This window comes from Colius striatus, chromosome 5 (genome assembly GCF_028858725.1).
Source record: "Colius striatus isolate bColStr4 chromosome 5, bColStr4.1.hap1, whole genome shotgun sequence".
NCBI lineage: Eukaryota > Metazoa > Chordata > Aves > Coliiformes > Coliidae > Colius > Colius striatus.
Window position 1 is genome coordinate 1,592,182 of NC_084763.1, and position 24,704 is coordinate 1,616,885.

General features: G+C 48.2%; 1 protein-coding gene across 1 annotated transcript in view; it reads right to left on the reverse strand.

Annotated features, from left to right (window-relative positions):
* Positions 1–24,704, reverse strand: part of CNTNAP2 (contactin associated protein 2) — a 908,805-nt gene that overhangs the window by 9,080 nt on the left and 875,021 nt on the right. Inside the window, exon 22 of the mRNA XM_061996383.1 lies at positions 3,444–3,674. Coding sequence (XP_061852367.1) covers positions 3,444–3,674 — 231 coding nt within the window. The remainder of the gene's footprint in view (positions 1–3,443; positions 3,675–24,704) is intronic.

A 24,704-nucleotide genomic window follows, 5' to 3' on the forward strand; every position in this document is an offset into this window, starting at 1 on the left:
GCTAATACAGCATAAGGCATGCAGTTGTAACCTCTGTTTTGAAAGGTATGCCAGACAGGTAATTGGTTGGGTTTGGATGACAACTCAAGGTAGGACATGTCATTTTAAGAGATGATCATTGATCAGGCTCTTTTTGGCCTCCTTTCTACACTCCTTTGATGTAACCAAGGCAAACTGGATCATCTGATACAACCAGAGATAATGCAGCTGGGAGGGAAACACAAGAAGGGAACTATACTGATGAGCTGCTTGGCTTTGATTGTCGACTCTTTTCTAATCACTAGAAAGCCACACTCTAGAAAAGAAGGACTTGTTGAATCCACCAAGAAAGGATCACCATAGCAACGGGAAAAGGCAAGGCACTGCCAGAGGACTCACAAGCTGAACAAGATCATGGTTTAAGGCAATGTCCCAGCAGCATGGCAGGATGCCAGGCAGGGCTAGGGAAAGAGGGAGGTGGCTTTTCCAACGTGTTCAGTGTGAAACAGATGTGACTTCAAGGCTAAAAGAAAGAGCAAGACAAGGAATTGAGAAGCTGTTTGTCTGGGGAGCCAACCAACCAGGTTTCCTATTGATAAATCCCTGAACTTGTCACCGAGGATCAATTGCAAGTGACTGATGTGTGTGTCTTTATGGTTTCCCCTTTAGCCCCTCTGTCAGGGCATCCCAAATGCTTTGCAGCTCGTGGAAGGTGCAGGAGAAGAGTTTAAGGCAAACATTTCATGTAGGTCACCCATCAGGGAGAACCTGCTTCACACCTTGTCATTACCCGTGAGGCCTGGTCCAGCACTGCACTTCAGAGCTGAAGGACCATCACATTTGCTGCCTGGTGTACCTGTGCTACGTAGACACTCATCATTGACTGGAAATAGAATTGGGGTGAGTGCAGGGTACGTCACTGCCTGAGATTTAAACCATGGGATACCTGCCACACAAGTCATCCTGATCTTGCCTTTCCCTACAAGGCACCTGCCCTGAACTCTCATATTTTGGTAAGGTCTATTTAAAGTTAAAGAGGTGACATAACAACAGAAATGACAGACAAAGCCATGTTTGAAATGAGAAATCCTGTATGTAGTAACAAACTAAAGCCAGCTGCTTTACCACTGCTTCTTCAGGGCTTTTGCTTTAACACCACAAGAGTTTCTGTGGGTTTCAGAAGAGCTTTTTGTGTTCACCCCTTCAGCCAGTTTATGGGAAACATTAAAAAATCCCCAGTGAAAACTGCCAGTTTGCTGATGCAAGGTGCCACCAAACCCGAACATTGGCATTCACTGGTCAGCCAGATCATCTGTGTGTCAGGTCACACACTCTACTGTAGGTATTTTTCCCTGAAGCTGAAACAGAGCTCTGGCTCTGTCAGACCATCAGAGATGCTTTTACAAAGACTGGCTTGTTCCTCCCTGATGGATGAGCTGCTGGGAAACCTCTTTGTGCCATGGAAGTGTCACCCAGAGTGCAAGGTGGGGATTGTTCACCCACACCTGACTGGCCTTTCACTCCTGCGTGGTGAAACACCACTGTGAACCTTCTTTCTACCCCAACTCATCATCTGACAGTGCTGCTCCCTTCAGTGTACAGCAACCCCTCACTACAAGGCTCTGAAGCAATGAGATCTTTTCCCTCTGCAGCTGCACAGTGCTGAAGAGGACAAGGAGAGAGGTCCCTAGCTCTTAGTCTTACTAAAAGTTATCACCACCAAAAATGAAGGGCTAACTTCTACTCTGCCTATGTCTACTCTGTCTGCCTATGTCTACTCTGTCTGCCCATGGCAGTGAGGTTTATTTTTAACTGGGCAGAAGTTTACAGACAGCTTGAACCAATCTAATTGCATGCTGGATGTTCCCTGAATATCCTTCACGCTGGCTCCACAACCAAGTACCACAATTAATCCAGAAGAAAATGCCCAAGTCTAATCTGGCAGGTTAACAAAGCTCCATCAGCTCAACAAAAGTTTTCAAGGTAAGCCTGAGCCAACAAAAAAAGATGAGTGCAGTAGCACAGGGCAATGACAATCAGGATCTCCTTCTTTTAAGGAACTATTAGGAACAGTTCAAACATCTGGAGTAACTCCTATTCTAGTCTTTCACTAGCTTGCAGTCAAATGAAGTGTAAGAAAAAGAAATCAACCAAACCCCTTGTCTGCACAAGATTCACAGCAGCACTGCACCCCCTAGAAGTTTATGGGTCATGAAGTATCCTTCAGGAAACATACTCACCTAGGAAGAAGAGCACAGAACAGAACGTTCAGGTACAAAATGAGCTACTAATTTCAGATAAGGAAGGGACTAGTAGTTTGTGCTGAAAACATCCCAGAAGACTGCATGTTCTAGACAGGGAAGGGAAGGGTATTGAGTCCTTGCCATGGCACAACAGCGAGGAAGGAGTGATAGTGATTCTGCTTTTATCAATGTTCAGACCCTCAGCTCTGGAATATCTGCCTCTCCTTGCAAACATCTCTGCTATTTCTCCTACTGAGGAAGAGCTGAAAGGAAATGCTGCAAGGAGTTCATCGACATTGCTAGACAGAAGTAATCCAAAAGCTTGGCACACACTTGGAAGCCATTTACAGCTGTCCCCTCTCCTAACACCTGGCAGGTGGATTCACCCTCCAACACAACAAGCAAAGACTATTAGTTACCAAAACCCAGTTTTAACTCTAGCATTTGAATGCTCTACCACTGTAAACCCACCAACCTCGCCAGGGCAGGTTCTAACTTACACTGCTGCAGGTGAAATCAGAATGAGGACAAAGCACAAGAGAGAGGATCAACACACACCTGACCCTACAAATCTAAAGGAAACAGGTTTTAGAAGTATTTCCCTGACACTCAGGAAGCAAATGAGGAAAAAAAAAAACCCCTCCTAAAGTTAGGCACAAGGGATGCTTTCAAAGCCACAAAGCAGGCTGAGGCTGCTGGGATCAGCACTTTGCTTTGGCTTCCCATCTCTTTCAATGTGAAACGAATGCCATCCTGGCTAATGGCCCTTCCCATTAAAGATGGCCTGAGGAAAGCTCTCAGAAAGCCAATCAGCAATTGACAGAAATGTATTTATGCCTAAAGTTAGATTTGCTTTATTTGTATGAAGTTGACCTCAATGTGCTCACTCATGATACAGCTAAAGAAATGCTACTGGACCTTACTTATCTGTACTTGCAACCTCTTGCTGACTATGTACCCAACACTAGAGAGGAAATGCTACCACAGCAGCTGAGTCAACATCCAAACACCAAACAGAGCAGAATGTGAAAGGAAAGGCAAAGCAAACACCCTGCAAGTGCTCTCAGAAACGGTGGCAAATCTGTCGTTCCAGCTTTGCATCTGCCCCCGTGGGTCATCCAGCAGCCACACACCCAGCGTGGCTTTTCCTCACAGAGCAAGGTGGATGTGTCTCTCCTGTGAGCTGCACCCTGAGCTCAGGTGGCATCAGCCCCAACTCACCCGAGTCCAAGTGCCACGGGTCCGTAGCGGCCGACATTGGTGGGATGGTAAGAGGAGACGCTCCGCAGTTGGATTCCACCAGCTCTCCTTGGATGTGCACGTGAGAGGAGGCGTTGGTAGGTCTCAGAGCTGCCTTGAGTGGAGCTATCTGGTTGAACTGTACCCTCGAGAGGCAGCCAGTGAATCCTGGGGTGCTGTATTTGTATATATCTTGGTCGATCTTCCCGGTTTCTGTGGGAGAGGGGAAGCGAAAACAGAAGAAAAAGCAGAGATTAACTGAAGTAACTCATTGCTTTGGAAAGCACGGTTGGTCTGAGCACTTCATCCCCAGAGCTCAGCTCCAAAGTCCCTCTCTCAGGAGACTGAGGACGTGTGGGACCCTGCCAGCTCACTTGACACTGCGTTACAGATCCCAGCCGGAAACCTTCAGGCTTGATGTGACTCGCTTTCGCTGCTGTCATTAAAATGAAAGGCTGGCCTCAAGGAGCTGAGAACAGAAGGGCAGGAGAAGAAATCTCTACCCCAAGAAGAGGAGGCAAAAGAGAAGGCAGAGGGACAGCCATTGGCTCCTCACAGCTGAGGCTGATGCTGTGAGAGATGCTCCTGCCTTCACCCTGACCCCCCCGTCTCCTTGCCAGGAGACCAAGTGTCCCTTAGTCAGGAGACCACACATCCCTTCAGCCCAAGGTGCAAACCTCCCTTCTCCAAACCAATGTCTCTCCCTCAAAGTCATCCCCCAAGTAGCTTTCTCCCTTCTGAAACACCAGTTACACGGATCCCAGGACAGCAGCTACACAACGTGGCACATCCCCTTTCTGCCCAGGACCCCGCAGGCTGCCCACGGCAGTTTTAGCTCTGCCAGGACCTGCTGTGGCAGTCTGAGTCACAGCAGAAGCAAAACCAGAGGCTGTATTAGCATTTCAAAGCCTCCCCACGGTGTCTAATACAATATTTTCAAGGCAGTGAGGAATTTGGCTTCCTTTCTTCTATGGTAGCAGGGAGTGAAGGAAAAGGACACGTGGCAGCATTGTGTTTGGGCTAACTACTGCTCCAGAGGCACTTCAAACCTCCTGTCCCTGGGTCAGCAGGCAGGGGAGGTAAGGGCTGGCCCTTCAGGTCACTGGGAAAAATCCTACTGAGCCGAGCAAGGCAAATGGTGTCTCTGGGAGAGACAACAGGGAGCAGCCTCATGGTGTTCAAAGGCAACTTTCCCAGACAGGAGCAGTGATAAGGGTTTGAAATCTGGTGTTTCTGTGTAAAAAAAAGATGTCTGTAATCACGAGACTGTGTCATACAAAAGCAAGCAAGAAAGCAGAACAAAGCAGGAAAGCAAGCAAGAGAAAAGGAGAAGAAACAGAGAAAAAGAGCCAAAGCTGGACAGAGAGGGCTCTCCTGAGAGGTGGGAAGGGAAAGTATGAGATAAAACCCACAGCATTATTACTGCAAGAGTTTGGGGAAGAGCTGGGAACCAAGGCACAGCTGGATGTGAGTTTTACAACCACAAAAACCTCCCAGCTCCAGCCAGATGATCAGAAGATGCATCACGAACCTTTTGAGTGAGTCTGCGTCCAGCTCTGACCAAACCAGGAGCAGCTCTCTGAGGTCTGAGCTGCTGAAACCCACCACGACACATGGCAGTGCTATTCCTCAGAGCGCCGGGGGTTTTGCATCAGGGAGGTGGCTATAAACCAGGCAGGACATTTCAAGTAAGCTTTATTCTGGGGGGTTATGTGTTAACCATGAAGTGGAGGAAAACTGGTGGAAACTGGAGGAATCTGAAGCACAATAAAACAACTCCTTGCTTTCACATGGACTAAGCTGCACCTTCTGTGTCTTTGCACCAAGATCAGAATGGTAACCACACAGCACTTCAGCCCTCCCCACACCCAGCAGGACACAAAGAGGCATCATCTGAGAATTCCCTGTAATCCACTGTGCCATAAAGGATTTTCTACTGCCCCCATTTTCCCGTTCCCCTCTCGTTTGAAAATGCTCCTTCTCTGCTGGTGTTTATGCAGCCTGTGTCAACACTGCAGCCAGATTTCACAAGCTGGCCGTGGGCAGCAACTGTCACCTGTGACAAAGTGCAAACGTGCTCAGGACTCAGCTAGAGACTGATTTAAATGCAACAGAATACCTGTGGAATAGTCATGTGGGTCTCTCATCCAGCTCTCCTTTAAAAGAGCAGCTCGACCAAACGGCATCAGATCCTTCAAAAAGCTGATGGTATGCAAAAAACCTCACACCCTGACACTCAGTGTGCTGGGAAAGCTGTACTAAAGGCAAAGCTCATGCTATTTGTGGAGCAAATTGCTCAGACAAGATTCCTGCCTGACCACAATATCCCCTGTGTCTCCCTGCAGTGAAACAGTCACGGTGCAGTCAAGGAAACGGCTGCAATTTGGGGAAATCCTCATCATCTCAGGAAGAATGAGAAGAGCACGTTTCTCCATAGACACCGTAACCTCAGCCACTGACAGATCAGTGGCTGCCTTTCAGTCACGTTTTCTTATGCCCTGTGTAACTTTATGCCAACAGCCTCTCACTCCCAGCCCCGAGTGGCAGGAACAGACATCCACGAGCATGGTTGTGCTGCTTCAGCACCAAAGCACTCTCTGACTCTGTACCCAGCCAACTGACAGCTACTAGATCCTTAAGAACTAAAAGGCAACCTCCCCACACAACAAGGCACCTTGCTGAAGATCTGGCTTGGCTGGGGATGTGGCACAGGTGATGGGTGTTCAGCGTCACCTCACGCACGTGTCCCACCGGCAGAGCTCAGACGAGACGGGTTCACCTCCCTGGCTGAGAGCTCGCCCCTGTCCTGTGTGTCCCACGGGTGCCCTGGGATGTCTGGCCACGCCACTCAGCCTCCCTGTGTGTGTGAGCCTGCTGTAAAGCCACCCTGGGGAGCGTGGAGGGTAGAGATAATGAAATACGCCTCTGCCGTCGTGATGGGAATTCAATTGTCTCCAACGGTGAGGGGAGGAAGAGAGAAGATGGCAACCACGTTACTTAAGAGGGAAACATCCAGTGCAAGGGCTTTGCATCCTTCTATTTGGCAACACACAAGCCAGCACAAAGCCACATCAATATTTAAGGACACAGCATTATCTTTGCCTAACAGCAATCACTGCGGTCAGGTCCGATGCGGCATCTCCTGCTGGCACCTTACCCACCAGCATTTCTGTCATCAAACACTTCCAAAAATACCACTCACAGGCCTTTTTTAACTTTGACTGGCTTTAACCATTTGTTCCCCTCACCATGTAACCTGCTGACTCAAGATGAAGACCATGACTGCAAGACAGAGGCCATTCACCCAAACCCCTTGGAGGAGAGATGCACTGCAGGTATGAATCCTTAACCCTGACCATGGAACTACCTCCCCAGAGGAAACATTTAGAACATGGATAGAAACAGCATACAGGAGCTCAATCCTCAGCTACTCCTGTTGACTCCAGGCCTTGTTTCCCATGGCTGTGGTAGAAACATGCCACGTAGTGATGAAAATGATACCATTTCTCCATGTGTTGCTACTGAAGCTGTTTTCTACTTAGGTGAAAAGATGTAAAGAGCATCTGTTTTCAAGCCTGCTTATGACACATGGCACCACCAATGAGCACCCAACAAGCTGAACTTCATAATGCTATCTATCTAGAAGAAAACAAGCAAAAAGATACCACACAGGGGAATAAAATGGATCTGTGAATCTGTAATAAATATGCAAGCAGTACGTAGCAACACTCATCAGTGGATTTCAGTTGGCTTTTAGGCCTTTTTGCCCTTACTACACTAGCTGTGGATGCAGAGCTGTGCCTAGGCACTGTTAGGACAGCCTGATTCAGATTATTCCCAAAGCTGGCCTAGTTTGCATGTGTCTGAGGAGCTACTTGCAGAAGCAGACACGTTGCCAAATGTCACTTATCTACTCTCTCCCTTCTCTGCTTTCCGTAACTACCAGTGAAAGACTTACAGAACAACTCAAAGGGCTGCAGCACTTCTACCAGCACAAAAAAATTATCACACTGCCCGAGAGGTCCAGCTCTGCTTAATTCCACCAGTTACTCTTGACACATTCTTGCAGCATCACGTAGAAGGACTAGAGAAAAAGGCAACTGCCTGATTCAGCAGGACAGAAACAAGAGGTGACGTGTTGGGTCCCACGGCCCCGAGCAGGTTTTGGACAGGTGAAACAGAAATGCTGTCTACAGATGTAAAGCTCCCCATGTGAGGATCCTGGAAGGGCTGGCACATCCACAACCATGCCACACGTGGAAAGATGGCCTGGGACAGTGTTCACACCGAGCTCGGCAAGAGGGAGAGGAGCTCGGTCAGCCGGGAGGGAAGAGGAGGTCATTCTCACTGCAAATCTTTGCAAACCTACAGAAACATGTGCTGAACATCTTTGCTGAGGATCTTTTCTAGCTGACCTGTGCATTTCTTTGGCATACAGGACTCTGAAATGCAGATCAATACAGCAAGTTCTAACACACTCTGAACCTCAGCACTACGGAGAGGAATCGAGGCCTCCGTTTGGCCCGAATCATGTTCCATTAGCAAGGAAACGTAACAGATCTGTGGCTACACACAACAACGTGTGTCATAAATATCCCAGCAAGAATTCCCTTGCAGTCTGAGATGAGGCATAGCTAAGGGCATGTGTTCTAGCACAGCAAGGCTCAGGAACAGGCAGAGCCACCCAGCTCTCCTCTCTTTTCCAACAGTGGGAAAGCTCTGCCCAAAGCAGCACAGAGCCAGGCAGGGAGAAGCAAAGCACCATGTACTGCAGGGGTTTGGGTTGTGACAGAAGATGCCTTTCAAACAAAGGAAAGTCTCAGCAGCAAAGCCCTTTCAGTTCAACTTACTAAAGACGATTCTTAGACAGTTTACACAAGACATCGTTTGAGTTTGGCTTTGAAACTGGTGAAAAACCCAGCTGTTTGGCTTTAGGACAATGATCGACTTCTGTCTGCCCATTTACACTCAGAAATGCAACAGCTCAGTGACTGTGGAGAGAGAGTGGCTGTATCAGCAGTGGGAGAAGCCCAGCTTTGCCACAGAGCCGTATTTCTGGCTGAGCCACCCAGCTGCTCTGCTATTTCACTTCAGATGAAGCATCCACTCGGCGGGTGGATGGAAGGTAATCTGTTCTAAACCTCTATGACCCTTCAGCCAGCTGTACTGAATTGAGCCTAAATTATCTCTCCATGATATTTTAATAAACTACACAGGTGAATTCCCCAATTCAATTAAATGAACCACTAATTGCTTCTGGGTCACCCTTGGCAATAGATTTCCTCTGAAATAAAGCACCGTGTGCTCTCCTGGCCCCTACGCTCAAAGATATCTTGTTACACTACCCGCTGCTCAAAGATCAGCCCCATCAGCATCTCTCTGTTACTGGCTCCACGTAACAGAAAGCAGCTTAAACCCTGCTGAAAGGAAGCTATTGATTTCAAGGAGCCACAGTCTACTGAGATTGCTGAAGCACTTGCTGTTGTTCGCAGCATCCGAAGCCCAGATGAGTAGCTCAATGTGACATCGAACCCTGGCACCTGCCAACACTTCAGGACTGACATGGTGGAAAAAATGCAAGGGAATAAATAAATGAGCTGGAATCACAGACAGTACAGTCATAAGGAGAACCTGGGTAGCATATAGAATCATTTTGGTTGGGAAAGACCTTTAAGATTATCAAGTCACAGCCCACCCCTCACCCTGCCCAGCCCACCACTAACCCCATAGCCTGCAGCTCCATGGCTTTGGGATCCCTGCAGGGCTGGGCACTCCCCCAGCTCCCTGGGCAGCCTGGCACAGGGGCTCACACCCCCTCAGGGAAACAGTTCTGCCTCAGCTCCAACCTCAACCTCCCCTGGGGCAAATTGAGGCTGTTTCCTATGTCTTGTTACTTGGGAGAAGAGACTGACCTCCACCTGGCTACAGCCCCCTGTCAGGGAGTGTCAGAGAGTGCTGCTGTGTCCCCTCAGCCTCCTCTTCTCCAGGCTCAGCACCCCCATTCCCTCAGCCCCTCCCCAGCCCCTTGTGCTCCAGCCCCTTCCCCAGCTCTGTGCCCGGCTCTGGCCACGCTGCAGCCCCTCAGTGTCCCTGTGGCAGTGGGTGAGGGGCCCAGCACTGACCACAGCCCTCAAGGTACCTGCTAGATCAAATTTAGGGGGTTAAAAAGTTCACGTCAGGAGCAACTGCTGTGCACCCAAAAGCGGGATACCAGTAGGCAGAGGGGAAACTCCAGTCTGACACATTGCCTGGGTCTTCTGGTCAACATCCTCCAGTTTGAAGATCAAGCACCAGTTTGCTGACTGGCTGTTTACACTTTGTCCTAACATCAGCAATTTCTATTAACAAGCAGCCTGATACCACTCAGCTGCACAGAATACCCCGTGTGAAACCAGACGTGCCAAACACCTCGTGTGGGAAGCAAAGGCGCTGAGCTCCCAGAACGACCTTGAACGAGCTGCAGCTGATGTAGCAGTGCGAGGCATGCACTGAGCTAACCTGTAAAGGCTTCCCAGGGCCCTCAGGGTTCAGTCTCTCAATTAGAATTCCAAGGGGCTGTAGCAGGGGGTTGGGCTGGATGAGCTCTAGAGGCCCCTTCCAAGCCCCACCATTCAGAGATTCTGAGATTGTGCTGCCCGGGGGCCCTGTGGGGATGGAATAAATGTGGGGAGAAGCTGTGGGGTGGCCTCCAGCCCCATGGGGCTGGGACAGCCATCTCATCACTCCCTCTTCTGGCACATACCGTAAGAGACTCCCCACCCCCTTGACTCTGGACCCTGATCAGATCAGAGCCTGCATGTACTGCCCACAACACGGTTCTGCTGCGTGAGGTGGTCCTTGCCAGGCTGTTTTAACTCTTTCTGTCCAACTTTAGGTTACTTACTGCAAATTTGCTGGTTTTCTTTGGTAAGATGTTACAGCTTGCATGGAATAATTTACACAGTTAATGCCTAGACTGACAAACTCACCCACTGCAACGGGGGAAGATGCAATTTGTGGCGCAGGAAAGGACTGTGCCAGAAAACACAGGAAAGCACACCACCCCAGCAGAGCCAGCCCATCGTGTGGCACAGCAAACACATGGTGCCTTCATTTGCTGCCTGACACTGAAGAAATGGCCTCACCCACGATGCAAGCAAGAGGGAAATTACCTGTGAAGACTCCTAACAGCTCAGTGCACGTTTCAGTTGCAGCAGCAGCTGAGACAAAGACCGTTTATGAAACGTTCCTGACACTTTCCACGCGAGCTGCAAGTGATTGAATCGGGTGAAAACCACAGGGCTGGGGAACCTGAGCCAGGCTGGAAGCTGTGCCGTGGCCCTGGAGCACTTCCAAAACCCAGCCCCTGGCAGAAGAGCTCTGGCTTTCGGGGCAGGCTGTAATGGAGACAGTAAATCACTGACGTGACACACGCTCCTATCGGAGTCCTGTGCTTGCAGAAATAATAAAGCCCAGCGCTGGGCTGCTGCTCCTCGCTCAAAAAGGGCACAGGAATGAACGCTATGAGACAGAGATGTTATTTGACAGCAACCTGGTTTCACATTGCCACAAATGAAGAGGGTTTGAGAACAAGTCAGGCTGCATTTTTTACCTCTGTACTGGTGGTACAGATGTGGAGTATTTCGAGATTTCATCCTGGAGATGTGATTCCCTCCAGTTTTCATTTCTGAACTTCCCTGTGTAGCCAACAGCACTTGTTAGCCAGGGATTCTCATTGCCTTTTAACAAGAAGGGAATTAACTGATGCTGCAAGGTTCTTAGTCATTGCACTGTTAAAACCACAAAACTGAAAGCCAACAGTCAAAGTGAACACCACTCTTTCAAGGAAACAAGTATTGTCTTTACATTTTGCCACTGACTCATGTATAACCTTGAGTGAGTCACTTCAGACTCCTCACATCAAACTCCTCCCTGGGCAGGACACAGAGAGTTCCTCCTACCCTCTATAGTTGGAACCTGTCTCACTTGAGATGTTCAGGTGAGGCCAGAACCTCAACGGGAGCGAACAGTCGGCTCTGTGCCAGTGCAGCACAGCTCACACTGTTTTAGGGGAAAGGAGACCTCATCCAACCTGGCTTTGGACATCCACAACCTCTCTGGGCAGTCTGTCCCGGTGCCTCAACACCCTCAAGGTAAAACTGTTGAAGGAGTATCTGACAGCTTCAAGAAAACTTGTTTTTCCCTACCCCATCCTCAGTGCTCATCACGACACAAGAGCACTGAGATGATGGGCTGCAGGCAGCAGCAGGAGAGCCACCACCAAGCTTTGCATCCACAACAAAGAATCACATCTTTCATCTGTTTTTTGTCTGCAGGCAAAAAAAGAGTGAGAGGGAGTGCAATGATAGGGGAGAAGAAACCTTCAAAGAAACCAAACAAATCACAAGTCCAAATGACTGACCAAAGATCCAACTTTACCATCACAGATACCACGACAGAAAAACAGGAGTTCCAGCACAGAGCAAGGCAAACACCCTGAGAATGAGCTGGGACACTGTGACCTCACAGGGATTTATAAGCCCGTTCTAATTTACACTCACAGTAAGCAATTTTCACAGCATCTTTCCTAACCCTTACAGAAGGACATAAAACACACACAGAGGTAGGAATACTATGCAAAAGAAAGATGCAGTTTCATCCTTATGGTTTGCCTAAATGTGCTTTTATGTCTTACGAGAGCTGGCTGCAACATAACTCAGCAAAGGCTTTTTGGGCCAGACAATAAATGAAGAAACAATCAACCAAGGCTCTTGTGGCCTCTAGTCAAACGTAATGTGTCTTGGCCAAACTCCAGTGCATGTAGTTATAGTGTGCTCTTGTTAAAACTGAATTAAAATGACATCATTTCAGTCTGATTGTTACCTTGCAGTGTAATGGGTACCTTTCTCTGACCATCTACAAATGCCCCCATAGCGTGCTCTGCCTTCTGCCTGGCCAGCCTCCAACACCTGAATAAAGCTGCAGAGTGGGCAGGCTGACATTCCCCTCCTGCCCCTTCCTCCCTTGCTCATCTTCCCCTCTCCTTTGGAGATGGTGAGAAAGCCAGCATCACCAAATCAAGAGGATTCATGGCATGAAACTAGAACTGGAAAAGGATTTTTCAGTGAGATGATGTTTTTATTCACACACCATGCATGCCTTATATTAACCTTCTATACCCTTAAAAGCTTTGTGTTTCATCTGCTTCTTCATTTAACTGAAAAGGAAAGGTCCCTTCCAAGCCCCACCACTCTATGAGTCTATGAAACCACTCTCAGGGATGTCGGTATCACGAAGACAAAACTTCATCAGTGGCACGTAACTTTCCTTCTTTCCTTAATTTAAAAGCAGCCCGTGGCTATTGCTCCTACACTGTTGCAATCCACAGAAGTGTAATAGATAACTGAAAGGGCTTTGGGAAATGAATTTCTTTCAGCAGGTATGCACACTGCCACATTATGAACAAGCAGTGACCTTTTTAAGTTGCGGCAGTTTTAATTCAGCTCTCAAAAGCCTGCCAATAGCAGGTGAATGAAAAGCAGGGTGCCAGCAGGGATGAGGAGGCTCTGACTCAGCAGGCAATTTTTCTTTCAACGTTTTCATCCTGTTCCCTTTACTTCTTCATTTGGGATTTACGTTTCCTTCCATCCAAACATCCCTGTTTTGTACAAAACACCTAGCTGTAGTACTGGAAAACACCATTTAATCTAACAATTGGAAAAATACTGTAGGACAGGGCAGGGAAAAGGAATTCATTTCATTTCTTAGAAGCAATTTATTTTATGCCTTTCCCCTCACCCATTATTCCATGCTCCACAATTCAAACCTGAGCAATCTATCACGGAATCATATCTGAGCACACTCTATTACATCTCAAAGTCAATGATGGGCTTGATGCAAGAAACACTAAAGGCTTTTTTTTTCCCCCCCTCTTTTCTTTGTTAGAAGGATGTGGATGTGAAACACCCTTTTCTCTGCTGGAACATGCTTATGTGCAATACATTCACTCCTGAAAAGTCTTTGCTATTCCAGGCACAATGTCAGATTATCATAAAAATTTAACAGCTGCATTAGACAGATCAATGACTTATTCAGCTCATTGTTCTCTCTTCAAAAAAGCAGCAAGAAAGAAGGTGACTGATAGATGATTCCCCAGTCGTGTCACAGCGTGGAGCATGTAAAACAACCCTCTCACCAAACACCTTTTCAGCTCCTCATACACATGGGCTTTAAACCTTTCTGGGATGAAGGCTGCATCTCGCCTTTTATATTAAGCCACCAGCAGAACTGGCTACTATGAATGTGCCCAGTGTTTTTTGGGGAAACCATGACTGCTTCAGTCTCCCTCAGCATCTCACACCAGGGAGTTCCAGCGCTCAACTACTCACTCTGGGACAAACCACCTCCTGCAGCTCATTTGGAGGTTGCAGCCTGGCAAGGTTAGTGGAGCATCTCCACCGCTCGTGTCGAGGAAAGCACTGCACACTTCCACTGTTACAAGACCATACCCTATTGAAATTTGGGTAAACCAACCACATCACCTCAAAAGACAGCTCTCAGCCTTTGCCTGGAAAGAAGCCTCCATGCCCTTTCGTTCGAGTGGCAGAGCCCCGCAGGCGACCCTTCCAGCTCCAGCCAGTGGAAACGATGCTTCTGCCAAGAATGGAACGTAAAAATACTACACTGGGATCTGGAAGCCAAACCCTGAGCACTGGGGATGAAAGAAGCAGGTGTGGTTTGATGCCAGGCAACACATTTCATTCCAGGAGAACAGTAAGAAAGCACATTTCCCTCCCCAGCCCTGCCCAGCACAGGTTTCACATGCACAGCCTAACAGCACCTTCATTGCTTTTCAGATCAGATGCAGTGTGACATGCCAGGCACCCTCACGGGGCTTATTTTTGCAGTTTCTACCATTTGCTCATCCACAGTCTCCCTCAGAGGGTAACAAACATAGACAAAAAGACACAGAGGGATGATGGAAGAACAGCACCAGAACACAGCCAAGAACTTTGCATCTCATTAGATGGTGTAAACTGACCCCCTCCAGCTGCCCAAACGAAACGGTGCACTACCAGCACGCTTCAGCATCATTGCTGTTACCATTACTGCTACACCCAGGCATGGAACAGTCTTCCAGAGCAGCATTCGAGGGCACGATGCCATTTGCTTTGTTAACACGCTGCAGCAAGTGCTCCCACCCAAACAGCGAAACAGAGCTTTGGGTGTTTCTAACCCCAAACTGAATGGGTTTCTTTAGAGGGACGGGGAAACCTGTGATCAAGCTGCAATAAAAAGCAGTATCAGAATGAGAGCAGCTCGTTATGCTTGCTCTAGATAGAAACAGAAATACATTCCAGCAGCACACTCAGTTCAAGATGCTATACTGACATGAAACACTGTCATTTGCTGTTTTCCCCCTTAAATCTTGTATTAACCAGTGTCACATCAGCCAGATCAGGCAGCAGAGGTGTCTAACACGGCTGCTGCTCAGCTTGCTGCTTTTACATCCAGGTCAGACAGAAATACACAAGAACTTACAGGTGAGTCGCAGAAGATGCTCTAAAGCCGACCATCCCCTTGGATCTCTCTGAGCCTCCCGTCTCACTTCCCTGCCAGCCACCAACGGAACTGAACCCGACGCAGAGATGAAGTGCACAAGACTGGTCGGGTAACACCAGATGGGAGCATCCTGGATGCCTGGCAGCTCCGTTCTACCCAAAACCTGCGGTCATCGTCCTGGTTCCTCTGCGGGCAGAGATGCTCTGAGCCCCGGGCACTCGCTGCCGCGACCTCCAGCACCCCTCGGGCTGAGAACTGGCTCCAGCTCATCGCACCCGTGCCCCAAAGCCTGCGCGGGGTCCTCGCCAGAAACAGCCCGCCCCAGCCTCCCGGGGCAAGCCAACCTTTCCCACGCCCACCCGAGGCCACTCGCGCCCGTCCCTGGGCTACCTGAGTCCGTGCGTGGGCTGCTCGCGTCCGGGCTACCTACGGCCGTCCCTGGGCTACCTGAGTCCGTGCGTGGGCTGCTCACGTCCGGGCTACCTGCGGCTGTCCCTGGGCTACCTGAGTCCGTGCGTGGGCTGCTCACGTCCGGGCTACCTGCGGCCGTCCCTGGGCTACCTGAGTCCGTGCGTGGGCTGCTCGCGTCCGGGCTACCTGCGGCCGTCCCTGGGCTACCTGAGTCCGTGCGTGGGCTGCTCGCGTCGGGGCTACCTGCGGCTGTCCCTGGGCTACTCGCGTCCAGGCTACCTGCGGCCGTCCCTGGGCTACCTGAGTCCGTGCGTGGGCTGCTCACGTCCAGGCTACCTGCGGCCGTCCCTGGGCTACCTGCGGCCGTCCGGCCGGAGCCGCGGGGCAGCGGCGGCCGCCTCGGCTTGGCTCGGCTGAAAACGCGGAGCGGAGCCCAGACGCGGATGGGAGCGGAGCCTCCTCCGCTCCGCGCCGGCGGAAACACCCGGACTGGATCGAGCGCGGGAGCAGGAGCGGGCGGGGGGAGGCGATGGCACAGCCCCCGTGGAGCTGGGGAAGGCGTAGGTCAGCGCACTTCTCCCACCAGCATCCGCTCTGTGTTTATCTTCACTTTGTTTTGTGTGATTTTTAGCGCTAAAGATGCATTAGAGGTTCCAAATTGTCTTTCCAGGAGATGCTGCGGCACGGAGAGCTGGTGCTGTCAAGCAGCCTGCCTCAGGGAAGGGGGAGCTGAACGTTATTCTGGTGTCTGATGAGTCTCCAACGCTGCAGTTTTAATTAACTCGCACACAAGGGTGAGGAAAGCCAAGTAAGAGCCCGCACAGAATCTCTTACAACAGTAAAAATTAATGAGGCAACTTCCCATGCTTGGTTTTAAGATCATAGAATCATTCAGTTTGGAAAAGACCTTTGGGATCATCTAGTCTGACCGTTAAACCAGACGAAAGAATGGAGCCGCAGCAGCCTCCTACAGGGCACTGGGAAAAGGAGGGGTTAAAACAGACCAGCACAAGATCCATCTATTACAGAGATGACAAGCTCTCTCCTCTCCTCTCCTCTTCCTCTCCTCTCCCAGTTGCACCACCACACTCCTCCCCTCACCCCTGCTCTGCCAAATAGAGATAGGGTCCCTGGCTCTGGAGAGAAGGGACACAAGAAGGAGCAGATACAACTTGGGGACTGACATAACCTCAAAGAGCCAACAATAAGGATGGCTGGGCTTGGCCACTGCCATCTGCCCTTCATGCTGCTGCTCCCAGCCCCGCTCTGCACGCTGACACTGCGTGGCTTTCAGGGGAAGGTGGCTGCCAGTGCTGACTCAGAACAAAGGTATCACTGCAGCCAACAACTCGCACTGGCCAGGGGGATACAGCATTATATCCCACTCGGATTCTTCCCCAGTGAGGAGACAGAAGTGAGGGAAGCCAAAGAAATGAGTGTTTCACCAGAAATGCACCGTAATGGGAACCACTGATCTCAGAGGAACCAGGATGGAGGAAACATGGGAGCACTGCAGGTCACAAGTCATCACCCAACAAGAGAGGACAGAGACCTTCACTCAGCATGGAATCACATTCAGCCACAATTCAACTCCGTTTCAGTGTCCTGTCCCTGTCCAAAACATTCCCACCATCACTGCTGAATCATCCCACTCTCACTGCTGGAGAAGCAGCCACAGTTACTACTGCTGCAGCAGCTGAGACAGATGGTTTTTTGGGATACATTCCAGAAGAAGGGCAGGAGTTCCTCCTCTCACTGTTTCCAGAGACACAACATTTCTTACCTGTCCTTAGGGCGGGTTTTTTTATGATGTTCTTTTGTGTGTGTTAAAAGGGGACCACTCCTTGGAAACACAGGTTCAAGTGTGAGGGAATGTTGGGGGTTTTCTTTGGCAGAGCATTTGCAGTTTTGGTAGACTGTGCCTCTTGAATTGGATCTGTTCCCCTCCCCTCTTCTTTGTGCTGTATGAGTAAAGATGAAGGGTGTTTGCCACAGCATTTCTTTAACACTCCTGCATGCACCAGCAGCTGCTTCCCTTGCTGAACAACTACAAGATGATGATATGCAAGTCCATCCATTTCTAGCAATCTCTGTCTTTCTGAGGAGGCTGCAAGCTGAGACATGTAAAGCAGTTGCCCTCCTAATTTCACTGAGGTCTGTTATCCCTGGTTGTTCTTAACCAAATCAGCTTTTACATAACAAATCTGGGTCTTGTTCTGCACAAGCACAGAATGTCCTGGTCTCCTTGAGTACTCTGAGAGCTTCCTGCAAGTCTCTACAAGTCATGTATAAATCTGTTTGCTTTCCTAATTAAAAAATAATCAGTAAATGATGAATTTCTAACTGGACTAAAAAAAAAATCACAGAATCCTTTGTGCTGGCAAAGCCCTTTGAGCTCCTGGAGTCCCAGCCCTGCCCTCACCCTGCCGAGCTCACCACTAACCCACGGCCCTCAGCTCCACGGCTTTGCAATAGCTCCAGGGATGGGGACTCCAATGCAGAGGAACAGAGCTCTGTGTAGGGTATTTATTCCACTTCTGGCAAGTATAAAGTAATAATTTAGTAGAAAAAGACCCTGCCAGAATATTTGTTTTTAATTGCCTGAATCTGAGCTGTAAACAAAGGGAAGGGAAAATTCTCACTTATAATTACATCCCCAATTTGCTTGATGGGAATGTTAATTTCTGCCTGCAGAACGCTGAGGACAGCTTGGGAGGGATGGCAAGGAAGGAGCCCAGCACTGGTAGATTTCTGCTGGTGAATAACTCAAAGCAGCATCATCTCAAGCGTGGGTGTCCCAACGTGCAGGCTGCCGGAGCTCACGCGAGCGGGACAGCAGGCGTGTCTGCTGTGTGTGGAAAAACCCTCTCCTCCTCACTTCCTACAGACTTCCATTTGGAATGTTTGTGCTGGGATCCCATGCAGCCAGCAGTGAGCCATCATTAGATTGAGACAAAAAACCCTAAAAAATCTACTTGCTGTGACATAAGGTAATTAGCTTGGACCTCATTAGGACGAACAAAGATGACTTTAATCATTGGGCTGGAAGATGGTGGTTGCCTAGGGACCAACAATCATAACCTGCTTATGTTCAGTATGTGATGTATGTGCTTTAGAGGAGAGGCAGGGAGAAACCCATGGATGCAGATGGATGTTTAAGAATAGCTTGTATTTCAAGGAGCAAGGTTCCAAGATTCAAGACTTGATGCTTTCATTGTATGAGGACGTGACAGTTCCTGTTAATCAGAAGAAAGCACCAGATAAAACCCAAACCACACACCACAAATTAGTGTCCTCTGAGAACTCCTGGGAGTAAATTAAAGATACTACTGTTCCTACAGCTTTCCATAGACTTTTAAGCACTGGAAATCCTCTAGTTAAAAGCACTTTTAGCCAAATCCACATGATGTCAAAGATCATAAATACTGGGTTTTACCCATTTTCCCCAATGCCACCTTCAGCCAATGCCCTTTTGAACACATGGTGAGTGGCTGCCTGGAGTGATCTGTGTGCTCACATGGCTCTTCCAGGGCTCATGCTTCCATTTAGGAAATAAACACCATTTCCCTGGCTAGCAAAATCTCCTGGCGCCACCTCGACGTTCAGAATGACTTCCTCCTTTATAAAGCAGGTAAAGCAATTACAGAGCACCCTAACTGTACTGCACTGCTTTCAAATGCCCTGGCTCACTGCAACACCGGTAGTCTCTACAAACAGATCTAACTTACTTTCAGTGTATAAACACAAGAGCTTGGTTTGAGCTTTTCACACCCTTATCAGGACTCTAAAAATGAACCACTGTCACAGCTGAAAGCCAACGTGCTATTTACCATCTAGTTGGCTCTAACTGAAAAGAGCAGTTATTAATGTAAGCAAACACAACAAACACTTCAGGAGCTTTAGGATGTATTTTACCCAGAAAACAATATCAGTTTGCTGCTGACAGCACACCACAAACGACACAGGTCTGGCTGAGAAGGAAATCCACATCTTAATGGCACAGATGCGACGATCCAAATGGCAAGAATCACTCCCCAGAGTGAACCCCTGGGAGTCTGCTGTAAGAATGGAAAGCCAGCTTGCCATCACATCACCTGCCTGGAAGCCGCTCGCTCCCGCTCCAGCACCTGCTTGTTTTGCTGTTCTGCACACCACTGAACTCGGGGCAGTCACTCAGTGCCACTGTGTCCTCACAAGCACTATGTGTTTCCCTCATAGGAGGATCTGTCACATCACAGAACAGATTTTGGGGGAGATAAAAGGAAACCAACAGCCATTACCTGCTGAAGGAGACAGACTCATGCAATAGCCATTGTTAGCCGTGTGCTTCCCAGTTTTCTCAGCCTGTCAGTAACTTCCAGGAGCTGAGATATATCAGTGGACTACACTTCAGTTGTTATTCTCTGCCTCTGTGCTGCAGCAGCACACCAGATGTACACCTTGTGCCTCCTGGTGTTTTGAGCCCTCAGAATGCTGAGTCGTGAGCAGTTTGTCCCTCCTCACGGAAAGACAGGTCTAATTACCCACCCAAGGAGTGGAGTCTGTTTGCAAAGGTCAGTGCTGCTCAAGCAACTCACATGACAGATTTGCTGCTCTGTTTAAAAAGGATTTTAATATTTAAAATGGTCCAGAGGCTTGACCCGAAGGTACTTCTGCAGCCTCCTTGAGAAGGTCACCATCCCCACCAAAGTCGATGAGCCATTGCCGAGGTTCACTTATGAACCCTTCCTTTATAAAGTTGTGGTGTTTTTTAGCACCACAGTATTCTCCACCTGCTCTTCCCATCTACCATCACGGATTTACTGCCTACATGGACTTGAAATAGGCTAACAAGTCCAGGTGAGCTTCCCTTTGCAGGAGCACTGTGATCACTAAGACACAGCACACTCCTGTTGGAATAAGACCCCGGTGCCAACCTGTGCTTCAAACACATTTGTTTTCAGTGTGTCACAGCTCAGCAGCCAGGAAGAAAGGCAGCACAACCCTTCCATGCACAGGCTGTGCTGTAACACTGGCCTTGTCAAGGATTCCCATTATTCCCCTCCAGCTCAGCTCTGAAAATGACTCCAGAGGCTCCTGCTACTGTAGCCCAGTCTGGCTGAGCTCTGAGCCAAAGCAGGCTGTGTTAGGGCTGGGTATCGAGGGGGAAGTGAAAAGGAAAGGGAGAAAGTGGAACTGCTATGGTTTTTGACAAGAAGTCAACTGCATTTTGACAGAGGAACAGCCTGATGTGTAAGGTCCCCTTTTGAAGGGGAACAAAACACAACGGCAAAAGCAATTCTGTTTGGAGCAAGGTCAAGTTGCCCCAGGGGACGTTGAGATTGGAGCTGAGGCAGGACTTTTTCCCCGAGAGGGGTCCCAAAGCCGTGGAGCTGAGGTGCTGAGGACCATGGGTTAGTGGTGGGCTTGGCAGGGTGAGGGGAGGGCTGGGACTGCAGCAGCTGAAAGGGCTTTGCCAACCAGAATGATTCTATGGGACAGCCTGATGAAAAGGCTTTGCTGCACAAATGAAAGCTGCAATCAGGGAAGCTTGGATCAAACTGCTCTGTGGGACACGCTCCAGTTGTGTGTGGGGGAGTAAAGCTGGGAAACAGTCTCTATTCTTCTATCAAATGCTGATCAGGCTGTCAACCAATGCAAAAGAGCAGTGATGGGGTATCTCAGAGCATAACCCCAGAGCAGCACTTGCCAGGACTCAAACCTTGGCCTGCCATCAGCTGTCCCACAGCAGCACAAGCTTTACTGCAAACATGGAGCTTCCTCTAAGGGCATTTCCCCCTTCCCCATCCTCCACATGTCACGTAGCAGATAAGAAAAAGAAATGAAACAGCAAAAGCAATGGGAGAGTAATAAAATGACAACCTAAGAAATAATATTTTCCATCCATTTCCCAACTGCCCAGATAAAATTCACAGAACAGAAATGCCTCTTGTTGCTACACCACATCATGAAGACTGAGCATAATCTGACAGTAATTGAGGACTTTGCTTCATTTGGGGTGCCTAAAGTCTCTTGCCAAGAAGGAAAATGCTGCAGCTTCAGTGCCATGAAGAGACTTATTTCCTGCTGATTTGAGATCTACTTATTTTTTTTTGCTTGGATGAATGCCCTTTCAATTTCTAAATCAATGCAGGGAGGGTGAAAACGGAGAAAGGATTCATTATGGTGAGACACCAAAGAGAAGAAAAACATCAGATAGTTAAAATAAGATTTTTCTCTTATAAAAATGAACATTGAAGACATGATTCTCCCCTTCAAGGAATGAATTCTTTCCAATCCAAAGAGTAATATCCAGTAAGCTGGCTCAACATCAGATCCAAACCAGAGACCTAACTAGAAAATGAGATGTTTAATTAAAACATAGAGAAATGCACCAACTGTAAAATCTCCAGAATGAGAGAATATTCAGGTGTGATTTCACTGGAAGATGGGAAATGTTATGTGACTTGATAACGAAGCTGCAAGCCCTTAGTATGCTGAGGCATGCACACATTCCGTGAGGAAATCTGTTTCCTTCTACAGCCTGCTTGGTGCCATTTGTCTCTGAATTTTTTGTTTGGCTTATGTATATTGATATAAAGATTCATAAAGATAACCATATAAAAATCAGCCTCTATCAGACTTTAACGTGTTCTGGTTTAGTCACAAAACACACACATCTTAAGCTCTGAGAGCAGAGAAACCAAATCCTGGCTCTCCTAAGGTGCTGAATCATTTGCAGTAGGAAGGGAGGACACCAGAGAATTAATATTAGAAGAAAGAACTCCAAGGCCTGAAGAATTAAAGCAAAGAAGCTCTCCATGAAATGTGCACAGGTTCTTAAGTCAGCTGAAGAAATCTGGGTTTTAAGTAAAACCTCATGGCTTATCTGGAGCACGGCTTGTGGTGTTTTACTATGTGTTTGGCACCATGTGCCTGGAGCTTCTTGTTCAAGTATTTCATGCTGATTATGTGACACAGGTGACCACCTATCTATTATGGTTTCCCTCTTCTGTGTTTTCTCCCCCTCCTCCTTCTTCACCACTGTTTTCCCACAGCCCCTTTATCCACATTCCAGCTGTTCCCTTCTTTCCTGTTTTATTCCAAATATTACCATCAATTACACATTATGTTCTGTTGTTACCTCACCACTTCCCCTTTTTGTCTGTTGCTTTATGGAATTAGCACTGCTCTTTTCAGATCCCCTCACATCACAACGCTCAGGCACTTTGAGCAAATGCTTTTCCTTGAAACGCTAAGCATCAGATGATTGGTTCAGGCCTCTGGCTGATGTGCATTTGTACACTGGGCAGGAGAAGATGGTTGCTGCCAAGACACCTGTGTCATACCACAAGTGTTTTCCACAGAAAGCTGGGAAAACTGCATTATTTGAGAAGCCTCAGGTACTTCTCTGTGTGTAAACGTGAGAATTTCAGTGCCAGGAGATCTTACCACGTTCATCATGAGCTCTGTGTTGAAATTTCCTGAAGTACTAAATCCTCTAACACATGACATGCCTCTGCCATTCCTCCATACACAGGAGTTTAAGTTGAGGAAAGAACAAACCACTAAGGATCCTTTTGCCCTAAAAGCCTGCATTTCTCTTTCCACCCATTCCTTCACCCCTGCTACAAAGTGGGAACAAGAAATACTTCAAAACCTGCTGGTAATTCCACTCTGCCAGCGAGCTTTGGGACTCTCACACGTCTGACAGCATTGAAATGCACAGAGAAGATGCAGTCTGGCACGTCAACAGATGCACAGTGAGGCTGAAGTATTCTGGAGATGCTGAATTCATGGGGCATAACAGTTATCTGTTCATCTGTTGATGTAGCCACAACATGTTCCGCTTCACGGGGTGTGCCAAGCAGAGCTGAGTTTCACAGGGGCACAGCGGAGGGTTGTCCAACGTTTCTGAGTGACAAGCAACCTGCTTAGAGCTACTGCTGGGCTGTCAGGGGATGGAAGGCAGGAAAAGGGCAGTAAAAAAGGAGCAAAGGTGACCTGTGTAGAGCAGCTGACAAGCTGGTAGGTGCACACCTGCAGAAGGTCTTTTCAGGGACAGTTATCAAAGGCTGTATGTGGACACACTGAGCAGCAAGCTCTGTGAGAGGAGCTGAACACTGGCACAAGAAATGCCCCAGGCATGCTTTGCAAAAACCATTGCTACACTTGGCATTTTTCTGCATGTGTCCCTCTGAAAACCTGAAAGTTTGTAAAGGACTGTTTCTTCCTTTCCTTCCTCCCTGCCTCCAGCTCATTGCTAACAGGAGAAGTTTGATTCCAGCCACAGTCTGGATAATACAGGCAAAGGCCACGCTGAGATTGTAGGAGCTACTTCCCTGTGTTGAAGCATCAGTGTGCCAAGCTTGTTCTATGGCAAAGAAAGCATCTTATCTACAAGTAAACAAAATCAGTGCCTCTTGAATTGTTGCTATCCCTGCTGGTAGTTCAAAGGACCTTGAAGTTTTGCCTCCTGTTATTCAGTATCTATTTATAGAGAGATGTCATGCAAGAATAAAGCAGTTCCCATTTCTGAGCTTCACCTAGGCCATGCAGTCAATGTGATTTATCCTTTTGGTAAGCTTTTCTATGTCCAGAAACACAGAGACATTTGCATACTTGAAAGTACTTACTGGGCTAGACGTGTGCTGGTCTTACTTCCCATCAGTCCAAGGCACTCACTGTCACAGTGAATCCTGAGAAACATCTCCTGGCCACCTTTTGTTTTCACCACAGATGCCAGCAAAGAAATAGTGAAACATCAGCCAGCGAACAACAAAAAAAATCCCCTCACTGACATCAGGGAAACAACACACCTAGGAACAGACCTTCTTCTTCAGACAACTACCTTTTGAGAACAGGCTCCAGACTCCTGGGGCTGGTTTCCAAGATCTCTCCTTAGTTGCAGAGTGATTGCAGCTGCTTTTGTAAGCAGGCAGGCAGATCTGAAAGCTACTTCCCTTTCTTTTCTGCTCTCATTGGAAGAACCTGAAGAGCACTAAGGTGAGGCACAGATGTAAATGGAATCCACAGACATTAGCTGCAGGGACAGCTGAAAGTGATAATCTGTGTTACAGATGACTTGCATTATGTTGGTTGTTTCCAAGTGGATATTTTAAGTGTTTCTGAGATGATATAACTTGAGTGGTTGGAGGGGATGGAAACCAAACAAGGAGTACACTGCCTTTACTTCTCTGACCCCTTCTCAAGAGCAACTCCTGTCTCATCTTGGTGTTTCTGTGCTCAATCAAATACCCTATTAAGAAACTCTCAAATTTCTGTCCCCCAGAATGATACTTTTACAGAATC